The 24,155-nt window shown below is 45.3% G+C and overlaps 2 protein-coding genes and 1 pseudogene across 2 annotated transcripts; all 3 read right to left on the bottom strand.

Annotated features, from left to right (window-relative positions):
- Window positions 1–696: 696 nt before the first annotated feature.
- On the bottom strand, window positions 697–1,707 carry LOC136653832 (olfactory receptor 4K14-like). Its single transcript, XM_066630712.1, has one exon. It carries the CDS (start codon window positions 1,705–1,707, stop codon window positions 697–699), a length of 1,011 nt encoding a protein of 336 aa, XP_066486809.1.
- A 10,178-nt stretch (window positions 1,708–11,885) lies between these two features.
- LOC136653831 (olfactory receptor 4N5-like) lies at window positions 11,886–12,803 on the bottom strand. The gene has a single exon (XM_066630711.1). It carries the CDS (start codon window positions 12,801–12,803, stop codon window positions 11,886–11,888), a length of 918 nt encoding a protein of 305 aa, XP_066486808.1.
- Window positions 12,804–19,681: 6,878 nt separating this feature from the next.
- Window positions 19,682–20,698, bottom strand: LOC136653830 (olfactory receptor 4N5-like; annotated as a pseudogene).
- Window positions 20,699–24,155: the final 3,457 nt, after the last annotated feature.

The raw sequence follows: 24,155 nt of genomic DNA, 5'->3' as shown, positions 1-24,155 counted from the left end.
GCATCCGAGGAGGGAAAAGGAACCTCTAAGGGACTCTTTTTACAACTGCTGTTTTTATATTATTGTTTTATGTTGTTGTTATTTTTATATTTTAATCAGCTCCTGTATCATTTTTAAGTGTTTTCAATGGTTTTTATTTTTATTCTTATGCTGTATTGCAGGGGTGTCCAAACATTTTGGCAGGAGGACTGCATCATCTCTCTGACACTAAATTGGGGGCCAGGAAAAAAAAGAATTAATTTACATTTCAAATTTGAATAAATTTACATAAATGAATATATTAGAGATGGAACTTATATGAATGAATGAAGGTCTTGCAGTAGCTCAAGGCCTATAAAAGATCTTACACAAAGCAAGGCCGGCCTTTCCTTTGCTGCCGCTGCTGCATCACAAACATGAAACAACAAGCAGTGGAGGGAGACCTCGTCCCATAGCTCACGCAAGAGGTCGAACAGTTGGCTATCACGCTGAGAATAATTGCGTTGGGCCAGCGCGGGCTCCATCAAGTCTCCGGAGGGCGAGAGGCTCATTGGAGTCTGGGGGCTCCCTGAGGGCCAGACTGGAAGTCGTTGAGGGCCGCAAGTGGCCCCAGGGCCGGGGTTTGGGCACCCCTGCTGTATTGCCATGCTGTCTTGGTGATTTATTTCCCGTTAGCCCCTAGCTGTATAATGTCTTAAATTTTACAAATGGTGAGAATTAATTAAGTTCTGGAAGACAATTCCTCTTGTCCCTCCAAGAGGCCAGCTCTCCTGTCAGGATGGTGAGAATCTGAGCTGAAACCTGTCCAGAACATCTTCCTAACAACCTCCTGATGGCAGCCTTCATCTCCCTGTTCTTCAGGGCATACGTGATTGGGTTTAGCAGGGGAGTGATGGTTGTGTAGAAGATGGAAAGCACTTTATCAACTGTAAAGTGGGTGTATGGGCGCAGGTAAATAAATATACAGGGCCCAAAATACATGGTGACCACAATTAAGTGAGAAGTACATGTGGAAAGAGCCTTGGAGGTCCCCTCAGAGGCAGCCCTGGAATGGATTGCAGAAAGAATAAGTCCATAGGAGAGAAGTATAGTGATAAAACCCACCAGTGACATGATGCCACTGTTGGTCATCATCATGACTTGTAGGGGATAGATATCAGCACAAGCCAATTTGATGACCAAGGGTAGATCACAGAAGAAACTCTCCACCTGGTTGGGCCCACAAAAAGGGACATTAATGATGAAGGCCAACTGCACACTGGTATGGAGGAAACCACCAGTCCAGGAGGCCAGCACAAGAAACAGGCAATGGTGCCGACTCATAAGGGAAGCATAGTGTAAAGGCTTGCAGATGGCCACATACCGATCATAGGCTATAGCCATCAGCAAGAGCATCTCACTACCACCAAAGAGGTGGAGGAAGAAGATTTGTGCCATGCAGCCTTGGAAGGAAATGGCCTGGCGCTGGACAAGGAAATCAAAGAGAGCCCTGGGGGTGGCAAAAGAAGACATGCAGAGGTCCAAGCAAGCCAGATGACTCAGCAGAAAAAACATAGGTGAATTGAAAAGATGGTGGGCTTGGAAAATTGCCAAGAGGATGAGAAGGTTGCTGAAGATGGTGGCCACATAGAGGAAGAAGACCACAAATCCAAGGAGCTGGACTGCCCATGACTGGGAGAAGCCAAGGAGGACAAACTCAGTCACAACAGTCTTGTTTCCCCACGCCATTCAGTTCTTGCCTGTCAACAAGAAAAAGGGAAAGGGAGAGAAGAGATGGCAATGAGCTATTCCCACGGCGCTCCCAAGTTAATTCAACACAAAGACGTCATATTTATGTTATCTGCTACACTCTTGGCTGAGAACTAACAGTCAGTGCCTCCAGAGCTACAACACAACAACTACAAATAAACCATGTGACTCCACATAAAAAACATGGCAGACAACCGCATTCCAGGTTTCATCTGCACTAAGAAAAGCAATGATTCACCTTCTGAATGAACCATTCACTCTCCAAATTGTGGTTATCTATGTTTAAGGTTTTCTGCAAATATGAAGAGAATTGATTCAAGGGTATCAGCTAAAAGGTCCTGTTGTCATAAGGGAAAAAAGTTTCTAACCTTGTAGTGCAATGTTTCTCAAACTGTGGGTTGGGACCCACTAGGGGGGGCCACAAGCCAATTTCAGGTGCATCCCCATTCATTTCAATATTTTATTTTTAATCTATTAGATTTGATGCTGCATAGTATATGTGACTGCATTTGGAAAAATGTTATCTGTACCTTTAACAGGCTACTATGTATATGCTTTTAACAGCGATAGTAAAGAGGACTTACTCCTGGTTAATTGTGTGGGAAGGATTACAGCCTAGGATTGTTAAAAATTGTCCTGCATGATGATGTCACTTTGGGTCATGACATCACTTCCAGTGGGTCCTGACAGATTCTCATTTTAAAATGTGGGTCCCCGTGCTAAAAGTTTGAGAACCACTGTTGTAGAAATTTAAACCTGTCTGTGTTTTTTGATAGCTTGGTAAGTTGATGGTGATGAATAATATGTGCTTTCTTTATGGGAAATTTGATGGCTCTTTGCCTAAAGTCAAACTGGAATGTATCTATAATCACACTCACTGTGGAGAAGGAAATTGAAAAAAGGAAGGGAAAAAAGGAAGTTTCTGGAAGTTTGTTTTAGGAGCTGTTTGTCCCCTTGAAGCAGATTCAAGTAGCTGCACATGGTAGTTGGCAACCTTCAGTCTCGAAAGACTATGGTATCGCGCTCTGAAAGGTGGTTCTGGAACAGCATCTAGTGCGGCTGAAAAGGCCAATTCGGGAGTGACAATCCCTTCCACACTGGGAGCAAGTGCAGTCTGTCCCTGGTCTGTCTCCCTGGCTATGGGCCTTCCTTCTTTGCCTCTTAGCCTCAGTCTGTTGGCCAAGTGTCTCTTCAAACTGGGAAAGGCCATGTTGCACAGCCTGCCTCCAAGCGGGCCGCTCAGAGGCCAGGGTTTCCCACTTGTTGAGGTCCACTCCTAAGGCCTTCAGATCCCTCTTGCAGATGTCCTTGTATCGCAGCTGTGGTCTACCTGTAGGGCGCTTTCCTTGCACATGAAAGCTGCACATGGTAGCAGTGTCATAAGTAACACCCAGCAGACACAAACACATCATGATAGATTTTTAATGATGCACACTATCCACTTGGCCGTGGTGAAAAGCTTCAAGAACATGGCTGCAAGTCCCTCTGGTGAGAGCACTGGGGACATGTGATGTCTTTGTAATATTTACTTTAGTTAGAAATTTACAAGCACAGCTGATCCAGGTTGGATTGTGATGGTGTGGAGACTAGCCACACAGTGGGGGATGATCCACACGCCAAGTTAGTAGACACAGTATGGTTCACTCCCTGTATGGAGCATGTGCCATGTGGCACAGTTTCAAGCATCTCCAGCTGCACTGTGAGAAACAGCAGTGGGGATCTGGGTGGGCAGAGGGCACCACCACCATTCTGAACCAGTGTCAACTCCAGGACCTGCTTTTGCTTTAAGCTAGGTTCTTTTTTCACACCCTGTACTTAGCAAAACGGGTCTGAACTCCCTTCCAGATACACTCTTTTAAGGAGACAGCAGTGACATAGACAGCAATCCTATCCACACTTACCTGGGAGTAAGCCTAATGTACTATAATGGGACTTAATTCTGAGTAGACACATATAGGCTTGGGCTCTCATTCTGCTTCAGGTTCCCAAAGAAAGTAATTTTATTTCAGTGAAGCATCACCTCCTGCCAGCTCATGGCTCTTTTTCTTCTCTGTCTGGTTCTCGTTAGCCCTGATCCTTCCACTCCTCAGTCACATTTCGAGATGTGAACAATCATCAAGAATTCCCATCACGGAACCTCCAACCCACATCTACTTTGGGTCTCATCAACCAGTGACCAAGAGCCCAATCCTATTAGCCAGAGTGGTGTAGTGGTTTGGGAGGTGGACTTAGACCTGGAAGATCCAGGTTCAAACCCCCCCCCCCCCTCAGCCACAAAGCTTCCTGGGTGACCTTGGGCTAGTCAGTTTCTCTCAGCCTCACCTACCTCACAGGGTTGTTCTGAGGACAAAAGGAGGGGAACAGCTGTGTACACCACCCTGAGCTCTTTGGAGAAAGGGCAGTGAAAAATAAATATTATCCCCCCCCCCCGGGTGAGCAGCGTCAAAAATGTTACTGCTGCATCCTATGGAGAGGGGTAGAACATTCATTCCCTTACCCATGGGTAAGAGTCCGCAGCATGCATGGCGGGGATTCTGCTTGGACCTGCAGCAGCAAAATTGCTGGCACAACTCTGCGTTGACCTAAGTTGGTGGATCAGGTCTGGGAAGGGGGTTAGGATTCTCATCCCATTCTCTGGCCTGACACACTCTCCGCCACCTCCATCATTGCCAAGTTCCAACCTCCTTCACCCCTGTTCCATCCTCCCTGCCCCACCTTCCCCCACTCTATCCCGCCTTCCCCACTGCCTTACCTTTGTTGGTGGCCTCCTCCGATGTGTGCGGGAAGGCTCCGGCCTTCCCCCCGGGAAGTACAACTCTGCGTACTGCCAAACTAGTTCCTATCAGAAGATAGAATGCTAGGCTGGATGGTCACAGCCTGATTCAGTATGGCAAGTTCATGTTCTTATGTTATTCCTTCGCAGAAAGAACATGAACCTCTCCTATACTAGAACTATATACAGTGTATATAAGCTTATATGGTATGCTTATATACTATACTATGTATATAAGAGGTCTGTACTGACTGCTCTTCAGTCTTTTGATTTGTCACCTTCCTGCGCTCTCTAACAGAAGCACCTGGAGTTTCATCTGAAGTTCAACTCAGCATTAGAACGAAGCCATTCGGTCAAGTGGCTTCATCTGCCTAAAACTGGCATGGGGCTAATATACCTACTCAGAGGGCAGGTTGAACAGAGGCAGCAGATCAAGAGAGAAAAAAGTGTGTATCTCTGTGTGTGTGGGAATCGAGTGCTCATTCTCTTAGGAGGTGCTGTTTCTGCTCTTAGGGAGTTTGTGGTGGGGGGGGCGCTGTCACCAGGGCAAATGTTACACAGTGACTCTCAAGGGTTACAGAAGCTGCAAAATCTCAAAACAAGAGAGGGAAAGATGCAGAGAGAAAAAAAATAAGACAGGGATAAACTAGCACAAGGAGGAATAAAAAGGGGTGGCAGCAAAAGGTGACAAGAATGCTAAAATGCAAGGGGCAAATTGAACCAAAACTGATGCAACTTATCTGGGTTCCTTCCGTCTCCTACGTCCTCATGCTCTTTCAGGTTCCTGGTCCAACACCCACAGTGGCTGCAACTTGAGCCCTCATGGGGCATTAGATGGTCCTGATGTCTGACCTGGGCACGTGTGCAAAGTGAAGTATGTGACCCTGTTTTTAATCACCTGTGAGCATTAACCAGGTTTCACTTGTGGGACTGGAAGGGCCGTCACCTGAGTTCCTGGATTTCCCACTCCTGACAATTAGGTGGGCTTCACAGTCCAGTGGACTTGATCCAAGCAAGGTCTATTGCTTACTGGTCCATTGGGAAAAGCAGAAGTTGCTCAAACCATGAATAACACCACAAGACGGCAAACATGCAGGGGCATAACTAGGGCGGAGCCTGAGGGGCACTTGCCCAAGGTGCTATGCCAAGAGGGGGCACATGACTGCCCTTTAGGCTTTGCCCTAGTTACAGAGGAGGCGCTGGTGACTTCACACACCCCATTCCTTCTCTTGTGGAGGCTCCTCTTGAAGGGGAGAACCCAGACGTGACATCATGTGATATCATCACGACGCTGTCTTGTGGAAATCACCATAGTAAGTAATGACCCCTGAGAGTCATGGCAAAGACACCTGACTTCCATCGTTCTCAAGAGACCTCATTAAAAAGCAAGCAACGAGTGCCACAGACAGTACAGTCCACCTCCGGGGCAGGAAGGTAGACAAGAGGCAGCAGCCTTTGGTCTGGACCCAAATCTGAACAAAACTTATCCTCAGAACACACCACATAAGTGCTATCTAAGGATGCTTCTGGAAAAGCAGTTTGAGAGGATTACGCATCCAGAAGATTCAACATAATAATAATAATAATACAGGTATTTATATACCGCCTTTCTTGGTCTTTATTCAAGACGGTTTACATAGGCAGGCTTATTTAAATCCCCGTAGGGATTTTTACAAATGAAAGAAGGTTCTTTCTTTCAAGAACCACAACTTTCAGGTGTTTCTATCTGATCTGGTTTCACATTCTGGCCTCCATCCTCCCACGCTCAGAGCAGATGGAATAGCTCCGCATCAGCTTGTCAGCTGCTTCAAGGTCACACGGTGCCGGTGGCCTTGAACTAGTGACCTTGTGGATGTTATCTTCAGGCAAATGGAGGCTCTACCCTCTAGACCAGACCTCCTGCCCATGTCCTTCAACATGTCGTCTGACAACATGTCAGATCTTCAACATGTCGCCTGACAACTGCAAGCCACACGGAGACTGTGAGGCTGCCCAAGCAGGCCACTACTACAGTTGAATAGAACAGTTCCAAAGCAGAAGCAAAGGGAGATGGTTTATATCTTGTTTTGCATCTCTTACTATTATCCTAAATAAAAATTTTATTTTTTCTTTGTTAGCATCCCGATGTGGGCAGACATCTAAACAAAACAGCATCGCTTCCGGGTCAAATGGCAGTGGGGGGGGGACGGTCATGGCATGGTCATTTGCATGGCCCCAATGGGGTCCTCAATATCTATTTGCAAGAGATTTCAGAGTATTGCACCCAGCCTTCCCATGGAGCAGAAGTTGGAGTCCAAAAGTAAGGCATCACTTTTGTACCTACCCTGGCACCTGTAAGCCATATCCCAGGTGTTTCAAAACATGGAGGACAGGCTTCGTGACCCACTCAGCCAAATGCAGCCCATCAGTGTCTTGGGACTATCATGTCTTCCCAGATGTGAGCTTTTCTGCTTCCTTCACAGTTTTTGCAGTGAAAGGCAGGTGAATTTCCTGCTTCTGAAAACTGGGGGCGGGGGGGGGGGGTTCACAGTCCAATGAGCTAGCTACTGCCTTTGAATGATTTGAATGGGATATTGGGGAGGAAGGAAGGATAGGATTGCAGGTGCAAGATCAAAACTGCAGAGGTGCTAAAGCTTTCCCCCATGCCATTTCTCCATTGAAATCCGCCGCCTCAAACTGTTAGGATTGGTGATTGAACATTTCTGGTCCTAAGCACAACTCTCAATAACACCATTTCAGGACATGTAGTTTGACTTTGAGTGCTTCCTGTTGGTCAAGAATGTATTAACACAACAACAACAACAATTACATTTAAAGAGCAGAAATAAAATGATCCCATTGTGAAAACATAAATTTTATTTTCGATTTACTGAAAAAATAGCTTCATATTTACAACATCTACTTCTCAGAGCACAACCAAGTCACAATGTGAGAATTCATCTGCCCTGATCCTTTTCCACATGCAGACAACACAATCCAGACACACAACTTCAAATAAGTCCCTAATGAAAACAGCCAGGAGCACACCAATTGCTTGGCCTACTGTGTCAATTTGCACACGATTTTACACATGGTTCCTGAGTGCATGATCGAGCCGTGCCTTTAGACTCGGGCAAACATTTTGGCAGGAGGGCCACATCATCTCTCTGATGCTGTGTTGGGGGTTGGGGAAAAAAAAGAAATAATTTAAATTCAAATTTGAATAAATTTACATAAATGAATACATTAGAGACAGAACTTTTATGAATGGATGAATTTTACTGAGCTTATTTATAATACACATGAGAACTATAATACATAGTTTTACATAGAAGTATAATACATAGAACTTTTATGAATGAATGTATTTTACTGAGCTTATTTATAATACACATGAGAACTATAATACATAATAATACAGGCATGTAGAACCACAGGAGAACATACCTCTTGCACAGTGAAAACATACAGACCAAGCCAGCGACACAACTCTGACATAAGTTGTTCAGAGGCAATTGGGGGGGGGGGAGATTTAAAATAATGCCCAGGAAACAGCAGGAAACACATGGAGACTATTAAAGGCCTTGCTCTAACTTGGCAGTCATGTATGATGGTCACGACTGGCAGTTGCAGGCCAGCGCAGTCTCCAACAGTCTCCTTAAAAATATTTTCCTTAAAAAAAAAATAGAATATATTAGTAATTACATCTGTATCTTGTCCTGTGTCCGGTGAGCTCAGGGTACTGTACATTGCCATAGCTTACTTCATTTTATTTTTACAACAGCCCTGTGGAGTAGGCTTGGCGATGAGAGAAGAACTGATCCAAGGTTAACCAGGAAACTACATTCAATTCAAAATCAGCAGGCAAACTTCATGGCAGAACTTGTGGGATTTGAACCCTTTGCTCATCACAAAACCATATAGAAAAAGGTGGAATTCTGGAATAATTTCTGTACTAGATTAAAAAAAACAAAAACAAAAACAAAAACCAAGAACAAGATTGAAAGGCAATATTTAATATTTTTGCCACTATTTCAGTTAAGCAGCAAGAACAGTTAAGCAGTAGTTCTGCAATGCTCGCAGCTAATCTAGACAATCCCTGAAAAGCATAGCTTCCAATTCGCACATTTGACCTTCCCTCACATGCCCTGGTAACAATGAAAAAACCAAACATGTGGCACAGTTGTGTTTAGCATTTCCCAGCCCCATGTTACATCCTTAGCTGCTGTGTATTGGGTGATATGGGGAAATGCTAGGACAGAGAGTCTGGTCCAACAAGTAGCTGACGGAACATACCAAGATCCAGGTCTACAGAGCTTGCGTCCTGAGTACATTTCTGTACTGCAGCGAGTCATGAACATAAGAACATAAGAGCAGCCCCACTGGATCAGGCCATAGGCCCATCTAGTCCAGCTTCCTGTATCTCACAGTGGCCCACCAAATGCCCCAGGGAGCACACCAGATAACAAGAGACCTCAACCTGGTGCCCTCCCTTGCATCTGGCATTCTGACATAACCCATTTCTAAAATCAGGAGGTTGTGCATACACATCATGACTTGTACCCCGTAATGGATTTTTCCTCCAGAAACTTGTCCAATCCCCTTTTATAGCCTAGGCTAGACGCCAGCACCACATCCTGCGGCAAGGAGTTCCACAGACCGACCACACGCTGAGTAAAGAAATATTTTCTTTTGTCTGTCCTAACCCACCCAACACTCAATTTTAGTGGATGTCCCCTGGTTCTGGTATTATGTGAGAGTGTAAAAAGAGTCATGGACTCTTTGCTCACAACAGGAGAGGAAACTGAACGCTTTCCACATGCGCTGCCTCTGACGCATCCTCGGCATCACCTGGCAGGACAAAGTTCCAAACAACACAGTCCTGGAACGAGCTGGAATCTCTAGCATGTATGCACTGCTGAAACAGAGGCGCCTGTGTTGGCTCAGTCATGTTGTGAGAATGGATGATGGCCGGAAGGATCCCAAAGGATCTCCTCTATGGAGAACTCGTGCAAGGAAAGTGCCCTACAGGTAGACCACAGCTGCGATACAAGGACATCTGCAAGAGGGATCTGAAGGCCTTAGGAGTGGACCTCAACAGGTGGGAAACCCTGGCATCTGAGCGGCCCACTTGGAGGCACGCTGTACAGCATGGCCTCTTCCAGTTTGAAGAGACACTTGGCCAACAGGCAAAGAAGGAAGGCTCATAGCCAGGGAGACAGACCAGGGACAGACTGCACTTGCTTCCAGCGTGGAAGGGATTGTCACTCCCGAATCAACCTTTTCAGCCACATTAGACGCTGTTCCAGAACCACCATTCAGAGCACGATACCATAGTCTTTCGAGACTGAAGGTTGCCGACTACTAGGACATCCCGTCATGCATCTGCTTCAACTAGATGCAATCAGGAGATGCACAAGAAAAATGGATGGTGCAACATCGGTCATGGCATTCAGGTTAGTCCTTATATGAATATAACAAAATATCAACTCTTGCTCTGAAGTTAATACTATGGGGTTTTTCCTCCCTAGATTACACCTGACCATTCCCAACATAATGATGGGTAGATTAGATTGGAAGAAGATACACTTCAGTTATCCTTGTTTATCACAAATACTAATTAGTATTAGATAGAAACAAAAGGAGTACACCCTATATTTCCATTGTTGTGTAGTGGGTGTCTTTTCAAGCCTTATGGTCTGATTATTTTAACAGTTACTTCAAAGATGCTACGGCTCTGTTACATGGTTAGTCCAACATACCATAGCACCATGTGGAAGGCTGTTCTATTTACAAATTAATTTGTAAAGTGCATGGGGTAGAAGAAACATCCAAATTCTATTTAGCTATAACACTCCATATATCTTACATACTTTCTACACAGTTACAATACAGATGCTCATATGAAACGACATCATTAATTCAAGAAAGTGAAATTAATGTACAAAATAAAACAATAAACATTTGCTAGACTGTTTTCTTCCATTTGGGCCCTGAAATTTTATATTTCTTCAGCAATCTTTTCCCATAGCAACTTTGATCTTCTTATTCCTCAAGCTGTAGATCATGGGGTTCATAAAGGGAAAGACCACAGTGTGAAGGCAGATCACTTTGTCAAAGGGGAAATCCTGGAAAGGACAACAGTAGATATACTGTAGTAGATAACTATTGAAAGGTGGAGGAGATGTTGACAAAGTAGCTTTGAGATCCTGTAAATCTGCAGTTAATGTAGAGATACCAGGCAGATGCTACTGTTCCAAAACTAATTCTCCCCAGTCAGAGAGTGGAATTCAAAGAATTAAAAGACACATCCACCTTGCCCCATGGTCCAGCTTCCTGTATCTCACAGTGGCCCACCAAATGCCTGATCACATCTGGTGATGCAAACATCTTATGTGATGCCATCTGGTGTAGCATTCCCTCCCCCCCCCCATGTTACTTCATGGGCTACTGCATGGCGGTGAATGGAAAAATGCTGAGCACAGTGACATTCCGCCATATGTCTGCTCCAATGAGATGTTACCAAGAGACATGAGTGATGGATGTGGATCAACCTCAGCATCAGTCACAGCTTTCAAGCAAGCTCTGGTTGAACATGAAATACTCTGTAAAAGGAGGTTTCTCCACAGATTATGCCTGCTCAATCCTAACAACAACAACAACAACAACAACAACATCAAAACCTTTATTTGGCATAAACACTCAATCCTAACATTGCTTTTCAAAATGACTCATAGAACAGATTGAATATTACACCGAACTCTTGTATGATTTTATTTATTATGAATACTCTTCATTATTATCATTATGAGAGAGCATATCCCACATTTTATGTTTAAGGAATGCAACATATATACACTTCAAGTCTTTTTCAATGCTGGGATTTGGTAATCTTGGCAAGTAATTACAGTTACTGAGTAAATCATATGGCATTATTACTGTAACACAAGGACTGTGTGATGAGTGGGGAGGGAGGAGAGGCTTCAAAAAATGCCGCCACTGCGTGAGGCACACAAGCACACACAACCCATGCACTTTTGCACGTGTGCTGTGAGCGCTTGCTCACCTCAAATTGCAATGACACTTTTCGAAGGACTCCAGTGGGGGGGCCCTGCCACCCCACCCACTGCATGTCACTGCTGCAAATAGTCCAACACAGCCCAGAACTGTCTGGAGGCCTGTTGGGGGTCTATTGTTTGAATTAATTTGTAACAAGCACTTCATGGTGGAGATGATTCAACCACACATTTCATACCTCTAACAGAGTTTCTGCAGAGTTACCAGACACTCACTAGTGTGTGACTCTCCACTACAAGAATCTTAAACATAAGAACAACATTTTTGAAAAAGCAAAGCCTTCCTTTCCTAGTATGTTCTGGTTTTCTGTGACTCGTCCCTTCAAATTCTATATTTTTTTCAGGTATTTCCACATAGCAGCTTTGATCTCTTTGTTCCTCAGTGTGTATATTATGGGGTTCATCAAAGGGAAGACCACAGTGTGGAAGAAGGCCACAGTCTTGTCAAATGGAAAGTTCTGGAATGGGCGGCAGTAGATGTAGATGGCAGGACCAAACATGATGAATACAATGATGATGTGGGAAATGCATGTGGAAGAGGCTTTGCTCTTCACAAGTCTGGAACCTGTCCTCAGTTTGACCAGCAGGGCCCCATAGGAGATGAGGAGGAAGATGAAGCATATGACGTTGACCAGGCCGCTGCTGACAAACATAATGAACTCTGTCGTGTAGGTATTGGTGCAAGCTAGCCTGACGAAATGGGTGACATCACAGAAGAAATTGTCCAACTCATTGGGGCCACAGAAGGGAAGCGGAAGGATGAAAAAGACCTGGATAATGGAATGCATGAAGCCTCCGGCCCATGAACTTCCCACCATCGTCCAGCAAACCATCCTGGTCATTAGAGTGGCATAACGCAGTGGGTGGCAGATGGCCACATAGCGATCCAGAGCCATGGCAATTAGAAGGAATGTCTCAGCCCCACCCAGGAAATGAATAAAAAAGATCTGAGCTATGCAGGCCTGGTAGGAGATGGTTCTGTGGCCAGAGAAGAGATTTGCCATCATCTTGGGAGGGGTGACGCAGCTGTAGCAGATGTCCAGCAAGGCTAGACTGGCCAAGAAGAAAAACATGGGGGATCCCAGGCGGGGGTCATTCCAAATTGTCACAATGATCAGGATGTTCCCAGGTAGGATGATGATATAGAAGAGTAGGAGGAGGGCACAAAGGAACAGCTGTAGCTCCCATCTCTGAGATAACCCCTGGAGAATGAACTCCGTCACCACTGTGTGATTTCCATGCTCCATCCTTACAGTGCATAGTCCTGCAATCGAACATGTGATTCAGCTACAGCATTGTCAGCGTTATACACCTTGAGATACATGGAATCAGTGGGTGGGCTAGCTAGGAGAATTATGTCTGGGCATTCCGCTTACGTAATGATGTCTAATCACTAGGAGCCAACTTCAGCTCCATGTGAAAGGCAATGTTATGAATTCAGAGCACTCCTCAGAGAACTGGGATTGGCAGTGTCTTCATAGGCATCTAACTTGTGGGAAATCTTGAAATTCCTCCAAACAATATCCAACAACTTGGGTGCCCCCCCCCCCCACACACACATGTGAGAGAGGGGGGCGTCACAAGGTGGTACATTCTGGAAGATTTATTCTGCAGCTGGTGCTTCTGAAGACATAACCTTCTAGCAAACACATTTCAAGAAATCATTTCCTTGTAAGAAAAGGACTTCAGAATTCTTTGCTCCTGAGAAAAATTGTGTGTATAAATTACCAGCTTGAGACTCACCTTTCACTCTGTATTTTTTTTGTCTTCTGAGGCTACCTTTTCTTCTTTCACTTAACTTCCTGCCCATCAATGGCCCATCCTACGCTCTAAATCACTGCTACTCAATGTACCATCAGTACGTGCTAAAGACAGGAAGTGGTCTCTGCATAGCCGGGTGTTCCTGTCTGTCTCTTCATCCCTCTTATGCTTGGCAGGAGGGCCAGACCACAACCCATGCAGAGCATGTGGGCTGAGTGCTTGAGTGCCTCACACAGCAGTGGCGCTTTTCAAAGGACTCCGGTGGGGATGCTCTGCCTCACCTGCCTCCCCACCCACCGCACGTCCCTGCTATATCCACAGTGTAGATTCATAGCCATAATGCCCAGAAATATGCAGTTTATGAAATGTGCATTTTAAAAACAGAACTGCCACAGGTCCTTCAAATAGTGCATCATACCCTAAATTCCATGCTTGTGTTTTGAGATCAAAGAATGGAGAGAGAGAGAGGGGGGGGGGAGCAACCCCTTACCTCTTACTCCCTCCAAAGAGAAGGCCTTCCTCAAGCAGCACAAGAGCCCTTGATCCTCACAGCTTTCTTGCTTCTGGCCCTGGGAGAGCCAGAGGTGAGGAGATGCAGGCTGAGCCCTGGTGTGCCACTTGTCCCCAAGGGCCTTATTAAACAGTTGAGCCTATAAACGAATGCTTTTTTCAGTTCTTTTTCAAGGATAGTAGACTAGTGGCTGAAACTCTGGCTCCCTTTTGGAATATTTGTATTGATGAGATCTGATGGCTGTTGTTTTCAGGCAAACAGCATAAACAAAAATGTTATTACAGAGATAATTTAATGCTGAATACAATGCAACAAACTGGATTAAATTATCTGTATTCTGTTATTCTGTCAAAGGTTGTAACCAAAGAACCAGGGGGGGGGGAAACCTGCGGTATGTACAGTGGATGTCCTTAACTCAAAGCTGGCCTTCTGCCCTGCAGTGGGTCTCCTTGGACCTGCAGCAGCTCTTCAGCTGCTATATTTCCGAGGAGAGAAAGGCGGTGGGGAAGCTGCTGCTGGAGGATCCAGCAGATGCCATCACCACCAGATCCACCCCCTCTTACGACCACCCTGCCTCGTTCCTCACCCTCCCCACCCAGCTTTGCCCCTCCTGCCCTCCCCCATTTCCTCCTATCCACCCTGCTGTCTTAGAGCCCAAGTAGAAGTGTACCGCCGGCGCTGGGTGTCATAAACATGCTGTAAAGCACATTTAAGGCACCCTCCGTGTAGAGACCACTGGTGCTAGCCCAGCAGCAGTTGGCGCTGAGCCCATCACTGGACAGACACCGCCTGGAACAAGGGAAGAGCTTCAGGCAGTGGTAAGGTTTGTTGGGGCAGGGGGAGGAGTTCCAGGGCAGGGAGAGGGCGGGGAGAGGGCACTGCAGGAGGAGGAACCAGGATGGGAGGGGGGTGGGACCTACAGAGCCCTGCTTTGCCAGCCCTTTGCTTTGCTCTGGCAGGTGGCCAGCAGTTCGGCACCACGTGCTAGTAATCTCCAGTCATCCTACTGGTGTTGCACCAATGCACCACTCTTGTGCTGCTGGAGGGTGCTTTATGGCTGCTTTCCAACAGCCAGTAATGGTGGACCACCAGTTCCACCAGTGGGGCAGCCCAACAGGATTGGGCTGTTTAATTTACTATTGCACACTGTTGCAAGGTGTTGCAAGTTTCAAAAGCAAGACTCAGTAGTCAAGGGTGATCATCTGCAAACTTTTATTTCGTTGCTAGCAACGGGCATCTCATGGGACTCCTGTCCAAAGCATTGAGAGCGAGTATCAATCTTAACCAGACCCTTTACAATATTTTGGGTCCTTTGTTTGTAGATTTGAACTTCCCATTGGCTGAAGTTTGACATCATAGATGGGGTTAACTCTTAATAGGCTGTAGATAGCCTTAGAGACATTTGATAGGTGAGCTTCAAGTTACAGGGTTCCAAATAAGGTAAAATTATACAATTAAACATATTGAATACAAAGTTTTCAAGAACCAGTAGAGTGAGCTATTTCTTGGCATACATCTTCCCTTCCTGATTAGGATGGCCTTGCTTGAGCCACCTGTCTTATCTCTCCTGCGTTCCTTGTCCTGTTCTCAGCAAAACATTGTGGGGCTCTCTGCCAACCTCTGTTAAGCAAGGTCCTTTAAACTTCTCTTTAACAGTTTTACTCTATGTACTTTGAGTACATTTAAGGCAGCCAGCTTCTTGTGATTTTTCATATATTCTAACATAAAACAAGCTAAACTTTCACTGCATATAGGATTCTCCCATTTACCTTCAAACAAATTACTCATATATTCTGCTTTCTCCCCCCCTCTCTCTGCACCTTCCTAATCAAACCTACACCAACCTCCTTTGACATTCATTTCATTTCAGTTACAATTCAAACAAAGGCTTCCTCAAGAATGTTCTTGCTTATGTAATTAAATGTATTCTTTTTCTAAACTCGTCTCTGCAGATGTCTGTGTCCAGCCAGCTGAACCCTATTTCAGCCTGCCAACTGATAATACTAAGACTTTTCTTACTACAATGTTGCATTTATGTGTGTTTTCCCAGCTTGGCTGGCCGTATACTTCTGCCAAGAAGCAGTTTTATCTATCTTTGAGATGCAACTCCCTTTTCCAAATTCCAAAGTCTGTGAAACTAGCAAAATAGCTTTCTAAGCAGCTTTTCTGTGAAACTAACTATGATTTTTAGATGGAAATGGCTTTCGCTATTCTATATGGCTTTATGCTTTAGCCAGACCTTTAATAAAATCAGGCAGTTAAAACTTACTTTTAATGGCTACCATATCTCCATATATGTTGGTTACACTTTAAGGACAAAGACTATTTTAAAGCTTGGAAGAATAACTGTCAGGCAAGCATGGTGATATCCTTGGCACTTCTGTGAGACTTCTGTGAAAATAGCAACCATCTTCTAAAGTAAGTCTTCTAATGTTCTAATGTAAGGCTTCTAGCTACACTGTCCTTTGCTCTAAAAAGCATGAAAGAATAAAACTGTAGACTGTCTTTGCTAAGATGGGTATTCTTCTGCCAAATAACACCCATCTGTTCATTGTTATCTGTTTTAGTTTGCTATTCAAACAGAGAGCCTTCAAAGGCAGAAGTTTCCCTGGTATTTTCTATTTCTTCCTCTTATCTTCTCGCCTCCCCCTTACTTTCAAACGGAATAGCCCTGTCTAAAATAAGTGTTGTTCTTCTAAAATTTATCTCTTGCCAGTAGCAACCTTGACATTTAGCAGAGCTGCCAATTCAGCAGAGCAGCCAGTTTTCAATTTTTAAGCTTTCCCCTAAATGAAAATAGTGTGGCTTTTAAGCTTTTAAGCATTTGCCCTAATGGCATATTACCCTGGTCATTCTGTCACCTTCTATCACACACCACTTCAGAAACCTACTGGCTGAAATACTGGAATAAAAATGGAAGAAAAATGATGAGACAGAGCTTTGATCTGTTAACAGAAATGCAGAAAGTTAAGGCCAAGTTAAGATATATACTTGTTTGCATTTCATTTGGTGGGTGACAAATTCATTTATTTCATTTCCATCTCACCATTCAAGGACCCTCCAAAGAGAGAATAAGAACATAAGAACAGCCCCACTGGATCAGGCCATAGGCCCATCTAGTCCAGTTTCCTGTATCTCACAGCAGCCCACCAAATGCCCCAGGGAAAACACCAGATAACAAGAGACCTGCACCCTGGTGCCCTCCCTTGCATTGCCATTCTGACATAGCCCATTTCTAAAATCAGGAGGTTGCACACACACAACATGGCTTGTAACCCATAATGGATTTTTCCTCCAGAAACTTGTCCAATTCCCTTTTAAAGGCATCCAGGCCAGATGCTGTCACCACATCCTGCGGCAATGAGTTCCACAGACTGACCACACGCTGAGTGAAGAAATATTTTCTTTTGTCTGTCCTAACCCTTCCAACACTCAATTCTGGTGGATGTCCCCTGGTTCTGATGTGAGAATGTAAAGAGCATCTCTCTATTCACTTTATCCTTCCCTTGCATAATTTTGTATGTCTCAATCATGTCCCCCCTCAGGCACCTCTTTTCTAGGCTGAAGAGACCCAAGCGCTGTAGCCTCTCCTCATAAGGAAGGTGCCCTCATAAGGAAGACTAATCATCCTAGTTGCTCTCTTTTGTACCTTTTCCATTTCCACTATGTCCTTTTTGAGATGTGGTGACCAGAACTGGACACAATACTCCAGGTGTGGCCTTATCATTGATTTGTACAACGGCATTATAATATTAGCTGTTTTGTTCTCAATACCTTTTCTAATGATCCCAAGCATAGAATTGGCCTTCTTTACTGCTGCCACACATTGGGTCGACACTTTCATCGACCTGTCCACCACCACCCCAAGATATATCTCCTGATCTGTCACAGACAGCTCAGAACCCATTAGCCTATATTTGAAGTTATGATTTTTTGCCCCAATGTGCATGACTTTACACTTACTTACATTGAAACGCATCTGCCATTTTGCTGCCCATTCTGCCAGTTTGGAGAGATCCTTCTGGAGCTCCTCACAATCACATCTGGTCTTCACCACTCAGAAAAGTTTGGTGTCATCTGCAAACTTTGCCACCTCACTACTCACCCTTGTCTCCAGGTCATTTATGAAGAGGTTGAAAAGCACCGGTCCCAGGACAGATCCTTGGGGCACACCGCTTTTCACCTCTCTCCATTGTGGAAATTGCCCATTGACACCCACTCTCTGTTTCCTGGTCTTCAACCAGGTCTCAATCCATGAGAGGACCTGTCCTCTATTTCCCTGACTGTGGAGTTTTTTCAGTAGCCTTTGGTGAGGGACCATGTCGAAGGCCTTCTGAAAGTCCAGATATATAATGTCCATGAGTTCTCCCGCATCCACATGCCTGTTGACCTTTTCAAAGAATTCTAAAAGGTTTGTGAGGCAAGACTTACCCTCACAGAAGCCATGCTGATTCTCCCTCAGCAAGGCCTGTTCGTCTATGTGTTTTGAGACTCTATCTTTGATGAGGTATTCCACCATCTTACCCGGTATAGATGTTAGACAGACCAGCCTATAGTTTCCCGGGTCCCCATCTTCTCTTTTAACCTCTATCTGACTTAATTTCTTGGTCAGGAGGGGCTGTTCGGGCAACGGTATTTGCCCGAGGTCTTCTGCCGTAAAGAGAGATGCAAAGAACTCATTCAATTTCTCTGCCATCTCTGTCTCCTTTTATCTCCCCTTTCCCTCCCTCACCATCCAGAGGGCCAATCGCTTCTCTGTCAGGTTTCCTGCTTCTAACATATTTGAAGAAGCTTTTATTATTCCCCTTAATGTTCCTCATAGTCCCGCTTGGCCTCCCATATCACCTTCTTACATTTCTTTTGCCACAGTTTATGCTCCTTTTTATTCTCTTCATTAGGGCAAGACTTCCATTTACAGAAGGAAGCTTCCTTGCCCTTTAAAGCCTCCCTAACTTGGCTGGTTAGCCATGCGGGCACCTTCCTGGACTTAGTGGAGCCCTTCTTCCTTTGCGGTATGTACTTCCGCTGGAACTCTATTACTGTTGTTTTAAGCAGCCTCCATGCACTCTGGAGAGATTGGACTCTTTTTACCCTCCCTTTAAACCTCCTTCCAACCAGCCTCCTCATTTGAGGGAAGTCCGCCCGTCGGAAGTCAAGGGCTTTTGTGAGAGATCTGCATGGTGTTCTTCCCCCGACGTGCAAGTCGAAATGGATCGCAGCATGATCACTGTTCCCCAATGCCTCCGTAACATTGACATCTCTAACCAGGTCCTGAGTACTGCACAATATTAAAGCCAGAGTCACCTGTCCTCTTTTGGGCTCCATGACTAGCTGCTCTAAGGCACAGTTATTTAACATGTCAATGAATCCGGTCTCCTTTTCATGACCAGAACACAAATTGACCCAGTCTATATGAGGATAACTGAAGTTCCCCATTATTACAACCCTGTCCCTCCTTGCCACCTCCCTGATCTGTTTCCTCATTTGAAGGTCCCCTTCCAGTTTCTGGTCTGGAGGTGATAGTACGCCCCCAGTATTACGTCGCTCCTGAGGCCTGGTAATTTAACCCACGGAGATTCTATGGTGGAGTCGGACCTGCCTTCAATCTCTAATTTGCTGGATTCTATCCCTTCCTTAACATAAAAGGCCACCCCACCTCCAACGCGCCCCTCCCTGTCCCTCCTGTAGAATTTATAGCCCGGGATTGCGGTATCCCTGCAAGTCTTTCCCAATGCTGAAATTTGGTACCTTTGGCAAGTAATTACAGTTACTGAGTAAATACATAGTTAGTCTAATGTAGCAAAGAACAGTTTGGAGAACTGGGATCTGTTTGAATTAATATGTAACAACTGCTTAAGGGATATGTTTCAATCCTCTACTTAACCTTCCAAAAATTAATTGAGTCAAGTATTGCATCAGTGTGTCCTGGTTTTCTTTGACACGGAAACCCCAATTTCACTTCTTCATCCGTCTCCACATAGCAGCTTTGATCTCCTTGTTCCTCAGGGTGTAGATCATGGGGTTCATCAAGGGGAAGACCACAGTGTGGAACAAGGCCACCACCTTGTCAAAGGGGAAGTCCTGGAAAGGACGACAGTAGATATAGATAGCAGGACTGAACATGATGAAGACGATGATGATATGAGTGACACAAGTGGAGGAAGCCTTGCTCTTTCCTTCAATGGAGCCCTTCCTCACTTTGACCAGCAGGACACCATATGAAATGAGGAGGAGGATGAAGCAAGTGGTGGTGACCAGACCACTATTGACAAAAATGGCAAACTCTAATAGGTAAGTATTGGTGCAAGCAAGCTTGATGAGCTGAGTAACATCACAGAAGAAGTTGTCTAGTTCATTGGGGCCACAGAAAGGGAGTGGGATTAAGAGAATAATCTGGATCATGGAGTGCACGAAACCTATAGCCCATGAACATAGCACTAAGAACCAGCAAACTAGTCTGGTCACAAAAGTAGCATAACGCAGTGGGTGGCATATGGCCACGTATCGATCCACAGCCATGGCAACAAGGAGGCAGATCTCAGCCCCACCGAGAAAATGGATGAAAAAAATCTGAGCTATGCAGGCCTGGTAGGAGATGGTTTTAAGGCCAGAGAAGAGATTGGCCATCATTTTCGGAGGGGTGACGCAGCTGTAGCAAATATCCAGCAAAGCCAGGCTGGCCAAGAAGAAAAACATGGGGGATCCCAGACGAGGGTCATTCCAAATAGTCACAATGATGAGGATATTTCCAGGTAGGATGATGATGTAGAAGAGTAAGAGAAGGACAGCAAAGAACACCTGAAGTTCCCATCTCTGTGACAGTCCCTGGAGAATGAACTCTGTCACCACTGTATGATTCCCATGTTCCATCCTTTCAGAGCATAGACCTGCAGTGGAACAGTTGTGGGGATATGAAAAGGGAAAAAAGTATTTATTTTTTTCAGTACTCTTAATAGACCTTGTGATCAGTGCGCAATCTGATGGCAGGGTGGTCCAGAGAACCACAGCTGGGTGATCCAGCTAAGCTGCAGGATAAGAATACATCTGGACTAGGTGGTTTTCATGTAAACCAGGATTCAATTTCACCTGAATCTGAGAACAAGCATGCCATACTGTAGTGCAGGGGTCGGCAACCTTAAACATTCAAAGAGCCATTTGGATCCATTTTCCAGAGGAAAAAAAACCTCAGGAGCCACAAAACCCTTTTGACATCTAAAATGGAGATAACACTGCATATATAGTTTCCCCCCCCCTTTATGCTCTTATAGGTCCCATTTTTATAATGCAGCCCCCTCTTATAGCTTTTAGTTAGTTTTGTCATACATTCTTGTCCTGTGTTTTCAGATGCCTGGTCCTCTATGGTGTTTTGCCTGATTCCAAGGCCATTCTCTGCCTGGAGATTTATGCCCACTTTAAGCAAATTAGCTCCCCTTCTTTCCCCCAACAAATGACCCTGGTTCTGCCCTGCAGTCCTGCTAGACCCCACCTCCAGGGTAGTTCGCCTGTTCAACCTGCAGAGGTCCTCTCTCCTGCCAGCAGCCTCCCACCACTACAGCAGACCCTGGGTCCTCAGCAGGTCTTGGGCACAGCAGCCACACTTCAGTGTCTCCAGCAATCCCTTAGTCACAAAGTCAGTCAGAGTATCCAGGGCAGAGTCCAAAGCCAATAAGCCAAGTCACAGTCCAAAGTCAGATTCCAAAGTAAGTCAGAGTATCCAAGTCAATAAGCCCAGTCAGTCTCCTCTCCAACCTGCACTCCTTTTATAACCCACACCCCCCTTCCTGCCTCAGGGCCCTATTGCCTTCATGTGACTGCAGCTGTGCAGCACACTCTGCGGGATGCCCAGGCTTTACCCTTAAAGGGGCCACTGCTGACACCACATCTACCTCCTCACCAGATCTTCCAGGATTCCAATACCTATGGCGGTTATGACATCTGCTTATCTTACATGGATACTAAAGACCTCCCCCCACCTTCCAGAGGCACCCTGCTGGAAGGAAAAAAGGACACAGACTCCAGAGGTGGGGAAGAGAAGAAGCCAGAGCTGGGGGGGGAAGGTGGGGGGCAGCTCATCCGCTGTAATGGGGCTTACAACTGAGTAGACACGCGTAGGAGCAGGCTCCAAGACTGCCATCCCAGGCACCCTTTCCTGGGAGTAAGCTTCATCCACTGTAATGGGGCTTACAACTGAGTAGACATGCATAGGAGCAGGCTCCAAGGCTGCCATCCCAGGCACCCTTTTCTGGGAGTAAGCTTCATCCACTGTAATGGGGCTTACAACTGAGTAGACATGCATAGGAGCAGGCTCCAAGACTGCCATCCCAGGCACACTTTCCTGGGAGTAAGCTTCATCCGATGTAATGGGGCTTACTACTCAGTAGACACACAGGATGTCTCCTCTGCTGTGGAGGAAAAGCCTCTCCTTGCAGTAAGTGGGGACCTGCTCAGGGAAAGGTGGGCTGCAAGGGCTCGCAAGGGAGGAGGGTGTCCTGCTGGAGAGTTGGGGCAGGGAAAAACAGGGAGCTTAAGCCTGCAGAGCGGGCAAAATTGAAAAGGGAAACCAATGTGGGGCAGGTGGGGGTGAAGGGAGAGGAGGGCAGTGAGCTCAGGGGGAGGAGGGAAGCAGCCTGCCCTCCCAACACAGGTGCCTCCTGTCACCCCCTGAGAAGCCGCAGCAGACAGCTGAAAGAGCCGCATGCGGCTCCAGAGCCGCGGGTTGCCGACCCCTGCTGTAGTGTAACAGCAGTATAGTAATGTAGAGGCACTGGGCTCTGGAGCTTTTTGCAAGACATGGCAACATTAGGCGGGCACACCCACCCCCCTCCTTCCATCCGAGGCAAACCTTGGAATGGGCTTTGCTCATGAGAAGCTGAAAGCGAAAGGCCCAGTGCAAGTGAAACAGGGATGAGTTATAGTTCTAGAGATAAGGGTTAGTGTTCAGAAGTTAGAGCTTATTTGTTAGGAATGTGTTTTTGCTTGAGAAAGAGCATCTTATCTGTGACTGAGAGTAATCCAAGCCTTGTGCTATAGAATAAAATAAAAGGTTGAGGGACTGGCTCAGAGAAGCAGCTTTTCGCCTCTGACACTCAAACTTGACACCCTGGCTCCGTGTCTTTTTTATGTCAACTCATCATTGCTTCACCATACAATAGATATCTTTCAGTTTTATTAACAGCAACATGGTCCTTTTTAGTTTAAATTGACCTGTATTGTTCATTCATTCATTCCGCCTTTATTGGCATAAACAATCCATCAAGAAAACAAAATTAAAACATTCAGGGTAGCCACCAATCATTGATCAGGCAAACAAATACAGAGAAATTTACACCTCGACAGTGCCTTAAATAAATATTTTGCAACATTTGATGAGTGGCTCATTTCTCATTTCTCCCATCCAACAAGTACCGGACCAAGCCTTTATCTGAACTATGAAATTTTTCCAGGAATGGATACAGAAATCGATGGCGTAAATCAATATAGTGGGTACAATACAAAAGTACATGGGTCAAAAACTCTTTTGAGGTCCAGTCGCAAGAACATGACTGGGGACTCCCCAATGGTCTATTAAATCTTGCTCTTAGTACATTTGTAGGTAGGATATTAAACCTACCCTGCGTAAAGGCTCTACGAATCTGAGGTGAACACATGAACGGTAGATAGCTTGAACCCAAATCAGAGGGCTATGAAAGACCAATATATAGAGGCGAACAAGACTTACGGGCTGCAGCTTGCAAATCCTGTTTCTCTATATCAAATAGCCATACAATTTTTTTTTGTTTTAAAGTGGTTTATAGATATGTAAACTATTAATAGTAGATATGCCAATACCTGGAGATGTAAGATTGAAGAGAAAGAACAGAATAGGATCATGAAATATAAACATTTGCAAACTGAAGTCAAGGCTAAAATTGTATCAAGTGTTGTCAGCCCTCTAGGCACAAACTAAAAGACTCAGAAAAACACCTGAGGGTCATAGGTGTAAATGAAATCACTCACACCTGCTACAGAAAGCAGTCCTAGTTGGAACAGCACCCATTTTATGGAAATATCTGTGCATATCCCAGATTCTTGGCTAGGACCTGATATTCAACAGTCTAAATCCAGCCACCAACATCTAGTGGGCTATGCATAAGAATTACAGCAATGCCCTTGCCAGAGTGTTGGATTAGCTGCAGTTTCCACTTGAATCAACACACAGATTCACATCTTTGCCATGTGTGAAATGGCCCTCAGATGTTCAGATCAGCTGACAACTTTGGGAGACTTTTGCCATCCCCTGTAATAAAAGGACTTGGCTCACTTATGACCCAAAACACAAAGAGAGACA

Source organism: Tiliqua scincoides, chromosome 5, assembly GCF_035046505.1.
Source record: "Tiliqua scincoides isolate rTilSci1 chromosome 5, rTilSci1.hap2, whole genome shotgun sequence".
Lineage (NCBI taxonomy): Eukaryota > Metazoa > Chordata > Lepidosauria > Squamata > Scincidae > Tiliqua > Tiliqua scincoides.
The sequence above is the reverse complement of the archived record's forward strand: the minus strand, read 5'-3'. Positions and strand labels throughout refer to the sequence as shown.

Coding starts and splice junctions, on each gene's coding strand:
- LOC136653831 (XM_066630711.1), bottom strand. CDS start 12,803: ATGGAGCATGGAAATCACACAGTGGTGACGGAGTTCATTCTCCAGGGG.
- LOC136653832 (XM_066630712.1), bottom strand. CDS start 1,707: ATGGCGTGGGGAAACAAGACTGTTGTGACTGAGTTTGTCCTCCTTGGC.